The sequence below is a fragment of the Tupaia chinensis genome, unplaced genomic scaffold, assembly GCF_000334495.1.
Source record: "Tupaia chinensis unplaced genomic scaffold, TupChi_1.0 Scaffold000632_1, whole genome shotgun sequence".
NCBI lineage: Eukaryota > Metazoa > Chordata > Mammalia > Scandentia > Tupaiidae > Tupaia > Tupaia belangeri.
Window position 1 is genome coordinate 700,010 of NW_006160152.1, and position 5,601 is coordinate 705,610.

Here is a 5,601-nt window from a genome sequence, read left to right on the forward strand (position 1 = left end):
GGTGTGGCCATCCCTCCTGGGGGGTGATTTCTCACTTTCCCTCTCTCTGTGTCTGTCTCTGTCTCTCTCCGGCAAGTGCACACACACTGCCCCCCCCAAAAAAAAAAGAAATTAAGAGAGAAAAAAGATGCAGTGTAAGTATGCAGTATGGGAATAAAATGGATCTCAAAGCCAAATAAAACATAACGTATCTCACAACCAGCAGTTGGTGTAATGGCTATGTCACTGGACTCCCACGTAGCCGACTGTGGTTGGAGTCCCGGACTTGGTGGCTTAAACTCACACCGGGCGCGTGTGCGTGCGTGCCCAAGATCCTGAGAGGAGAATGGAGGAGAAGGGATTGCAGCATGGCCAGCCCCCCTGGGGGGTGATTTCTCGCTTTCTGTCTCTCTGTCTCCCTCTGTCTTTCTGGTGAGTGCATGCGCCCTATAGGAAAAAACTCTCCAAAAAAAGAAAAAGAAAAACAGAAGCATGATAAATGTGTGATAAACTGAACTGCAAAGAAAAGAAAAATGATAGGTCTTAGCTCTAAAGGAACCTTAGCAATTATTGCGCCTAAACTCTCACTTTATTGATCTGGACTAGAAAAAGAAAGAGGAGGATAAAAAGGGTGATGAACTTCTGCTCCCAAGGCAATGGTTCCAAGTTAGTTTCATTACCAGGGAATGAGTCCCGTAGGCATGACACTGATGCGAACCTGGAATTTCAGAGAGCCCCAGTCAGATACCCAGACGCCCCGCCTCCTCCAACACCCCATTTAGCATTTAGAGCCCAAAGCCTAGAAACTCTAGACACTCCCCTTGTACATTCAGTGTTCTTTTATAGAATAAAAGAAATGCAGATACAGGCAGATAGGAAGCACCAAGCTGGAGTACTCCTCTTAAATAGATTTAATAGCCTAAGGCCTTAAGATTGTGTCCCAGTGCCTAGGGATACAGAGCTCCAGTGAGCAGAGCTTTTCAAAGATTTTATATCCAAGAAAAAAAAATTATCTAAAGCAAAGCTGGTCTCAGATAAAATATAAGTCCTCTGTGAATACTGTGGCCTTTAAATAAATAATATTTTAAAATAGAAGAGGGACCAGCAGTTGGCATAATGGCTATGTCGCTAGACTCCCATGTAGTCGACTGCGGTTTGCGTCCCGGACTCGGTGGCTTAAAACTCACGCCGGGCGCGTTTGCGTGCGTGCCCAAGATCCCGAGAGGAGAATGGAGGAGAAGGGATTGTGGCATGGCCATCCCCCCCGGGAGGTGATTTCTCGCTTTCTGTCTCTCTGTCTCTCTCTGTCTTTCTGGAGAGCGCATGCACCCTAAAGCAAAAATCTCTCCAAAAAAAAAAACTTTTTTTTTTCCTTTCTCCTATTGTGTTAAAGACATGTGAGGACCTGGTGGTTAAGGTGGCTGGATCCCACATCGTGGACTATGTAGTTTGTGTCCCAGATCTGGTGGCTTGAGAGGCATGCTGGGTGTGTGTGTGTGTGTGTGTGTGTGTGTGTGTGCATGCCCCAAATCCCTAAAGCAGGGAGAGATGGAGGAGAAGGAAGATTGTGGCATGACCATTGCCCATGGGGAGTGCTTTCTTACACCTCCTACCCTGCCCTGGCTCTCTCTGGTGCGAGTGCAAATGCTCTCTGACAAAACAAAACAAAACAAAACACAACACAACACACATCTGAGGCCCAACCTTGGTAGGGTATTCCAGACACTTCCACTTTTCAGGCGAGGCCACCTGGGATCCAGAGTTCAATCCTAGCACACCCTAAAAAAACCAGGCATGGTGGTTTGTGCATGTAGTCCCAGCTATTCAGGGGACTAAGGCAGAAGATCATAACACAGCAAGCTCCCGTCTAAAAAAATCTACACACGTGCATGTATACTCACATAGACACACACCACAAAAAAAGTAAAAATATAAAAAAAAGAAAAATATATGAGACGAGTGTATGAATACATAGTTCTTTTTTTTTTTTTTTTTTTTTTGCATAGTGTCTTCCAATGGAAAAAGCTGAGAGTGAGTAACAGGGAACGAAAGTTATAAGGTGATAGAAAAGAAGAAATAGAATATACCTAATCCCTTGAGAAGACTCAAGACTGGCCCCAGGAATTAAAAGAGGATTAGATTCCTTCCTAATTGCTGTTGGAGACGCCAAGGCCCAGACAGAGTAAGTTGGCCCTTCGTAACTCTGCTGCTCTGGCAACCAAAAGAATGTTCTGGCTCACCATCCTGGCCGGACTGTGAAAAATGCAGCTGACAACCGAAAAGCAGGAAACGTACACTGGAAACGAGTCATGGATTGGGAGGCCAGAATCGAATGCATCTTCAGGTACAGCACAAGGAGAGCGAATAGCTCAGGATAGGGAAGGAAAATTTGCTGATTGTGAAGGGCAGTGGCGAATTTTCCATTTGGTTTCTTTACAGCTTCTCTGACAAATTGCAGCATGTGAGTAAATGGGTAGAATTTACTGTTGGTGGGAATGGCAATTAGTTCAACCTCTGTGGAAAACAATCCGGAGGCTCCTCAAAAACCTGCAACTAAAACTACCGTACGACCCAGTAATCCCACTCCTTGGTATCTACCCAAAGGACAGGAAAACACTCCGTTGGAAAGACACTCACACATCTATGTTTACTGCAGCGTTATTCACAATTGCTAAAACATGGAATCAGCCTAAGCGTCCAAAAACTGACGACTGGGTTCAAAAACTGTGGCATATATACATATACTGAGCCATAGAAACCATGAGACACTGTCATTTGATCAAAGTGGTTGAATACAGAGAACTTGATATTGACGGAAGTGAGCCAGACTTTGGAAGACACACACTGTATATCCCCACTCTGTATTTACCGAATGCCTGTGCTCTATGGCAGAAATGAAAAGGTCTGAAGAAATAACAGTAGAGAGAATAACTCTAGATACCAATGACTGTATGGGAAGGGACTTGGTGGGAGGGGTAAAGAGAAGAAACATTTAACAAATAAAGACATGTAAATTTATCTGGGGGGGAAAAATGTTCTGCTATTTTTGCATTATAAAAATAAATACAGCGACCAGCAGTTGGTTTAGCGGTTACATTGCTAGACTCCCACATGGCCAACCACACTTCAAGTCCCGGACCCGATGGCTTGAAAATCATGCCAGGTGCATGTGCGTGCATGCCCAAGATTCCAGGAGGAGAATGGAGGAGCAGGGATTGCAGTGGCCATCCCCCCTAAGGGATGATTTCTCACTTTCCTTCTCATTAGCTATGTCTCTCTCTCCCCCCAACCAAGCGTATGTGCCCTAAGGCAAAAACATCTCAAAAATAAATAAATACACACATACATAAATAAAACCTGAGGAGAAAAAAAAGTAGAATTCACTGTTAAAAAGGAAGTGCATTTTCAAATGTTCTCAGCTAAGACTTAGTGGGATCCAGGGTCTTTCTCATCCTCCCAAAAAGCAATAGCGCACCGTTGGCCCAAGTGAACTTCTTATTTCTTCAGAAACCTTTTGGAAAGTTCACGAAAAAGTCAATCAAACGAACTCTCAAGATAAGGACCCTGCAAAGGGTTATACACATATGATCTGCATTATAGTTAGTCTTGGACAAAAATGATCTTTATCAAGCTTTGTCTTATGTGCTTCCAACTCTTGACATTCAAATATGTATATGTTTTTTGTTCCAAATGAATTAATGTGCTAATAACAGTTTTTTTTTTTAACTAGAGACAACCACAGGGATTATAGATGAATCTCTCTCTCTCATTATCATAACATGATGCGAATTTAATAGAGAAACTGGAAGCAGTAACGATTCCAATTAAACCCCAGAAAATAAAAAGAAAAGATAGTCACTTTTTTTCTGAGAAAGCATATGGCTAGATTGTATTCCTTTGACTTTCATATGCTTTGGAAGAAGGGTAGCGATTAAACCTTCAAGTAAACTTTTACAGTAAATTCTGCAATACAACAGCATTTGGTTAGGTCTGTAATGAGCTATCTTGCTAGTTGATAGACATTCTAGAATGATAATGCAGACGCTCTGAAGGAGACAAACACTGCCTTTCTGGGAGTGCATTTGGATTGTCAGACGGTAAAGTGGGAGAGAAATGAGTTCTCATGCTGTCATTGACACTAAGAAGGTCTTGATCCTTAACCTCGCTTAACCTTAATTGTGTTCGCTATAAAACTAAAGCCCTAGATGGGAACCAATTCTCTTTTTCTTGTTCAGCTCCTAAGTCTTGTTTGGTGTGCCTCCGAGCTCCTGAATTCTCCCCAGAATCTATAGTGATAACCTCTCTAGACAAGATTCTTTTTTTTTTTTGTTGGAGAGATTTTTTTGCTATAGGGCGTGTATGCTCGCCAGACAGAGAGAGAGACAGAGAGACAGAAAGCAAGAAATCACCCCCCAGGGGGGATGGTCACGCCACAATCCCTTCTCCTCCATTCTCCTCTCGGGATCTTGGGCACACACGCACATACGCCCGGCGTGAGTTTTAAGCCACTGGGTCCGGGACGCGAACCGTGGTTGACTACATGGGAGTCCAGTGACATAGCCATTACACTAACTGCTGGTTCCCTCGACAAGATCCCTTAAAAAAATTATCTTTATTTATTTTAATTTGACCAGAGAGAGACAGAGGGGAAGAGAGAGGGAAAGTGAGAAAGCAAGCCGCCGGGTCTGGGACTCGAACGGTGGTCAGTCATGTGGGAGTCCAGCGCCCTTAACCACCACGCCACCTGCCGGCCCCTAGACAAAACTCTTTATCCATCTCGTTCAGTCTAAGACTTGATTATTCTTGAGTTCGAGCAGAGGAGGGGGATGGAAGGAAGGACACACACATACTACTTACTTTTCAAAGAAATATCTGACAATCAGCAAGAAGAAAGCACATGGAATTGTCATATATAAATGCGAAGGTTTTACATAGACGAGTCCATCGTGGTCTTCCAGATCGGACCACTGTATCGTTGGAGGAAGCCAGAATCTTTCTAGCCAGAACCAATCTTTGAACTTCTGGAACATTCTAGAGAAATGGAAAAAAGAATACATTAGAATTGTAAAACACAACAGATAGGACATTAAGTGCCTTTGCCCAAGATACCGAAATTGAAGAGTTTTCAAAATAACGTAGGATAGAATCCTTGGGACCAGCAGTTGGCGTAATGGCTATGTCGCTGGACTCCCATGTAGTTGACCGTGGTTTGAGTGCTGACCCGGTGGCTTAAACTCATGCCGGGCATGTGTGCATGTGAGCCCAAGATCCCGAGAGGAGAATGGAGGAGAAGGGATTGCAGCGTGGCCATCCCCCCTGGGGGGTGATGTCTCACTTTCTGTCTCTCTGTCTCTCTCTGTCTTTCTGGAGAGTACACGTGCCCTATAGCAAAAACCTATTAAAAAAAAAATCCTCCAGTTTAAGGGATTTCAAGACCCTTCATTGTTCATTGCATTAAATAAGAAGTACTCTTCCAATATGCTCAGAGCAATTTTGACCAGAGAATGATAACACTTTTCTTTTATTTATTTATTTTTTTAGGTTTTTGTTATAGGGCGTGTGCGCTTGCCAGAGAGATGAAGAGAGACAGTGAGAGGAAAAGTGAGAACTCGCCCCCCAGCA

General features: G+C 43.6%; 1 protein-coding gene across 1 annotated transcript in view; it reads right to left on the reverse strand.

Annotated features, from left to right (window-relative positions):
* The window catches only part of CERS3 (ceramide synthase 3), a 90,998-nt gene that overhangs the window by 41,982 nt on the left and 43,415 nt on the right, over positions 1–5,601 (reverse strand). The window contains exon 3 of the mRNA XM_006159494.1: positions 4,837–5,010. Within this exon, the coding sequence (XP_006159556.1) occupies positions 4,837–5,009 (173 nt within the window). The 5' untranslated portion in view covers position 5,010. The remainder of the gene's footprint in view (positions 1–4,836; positions 5,011–5,601) is intronic.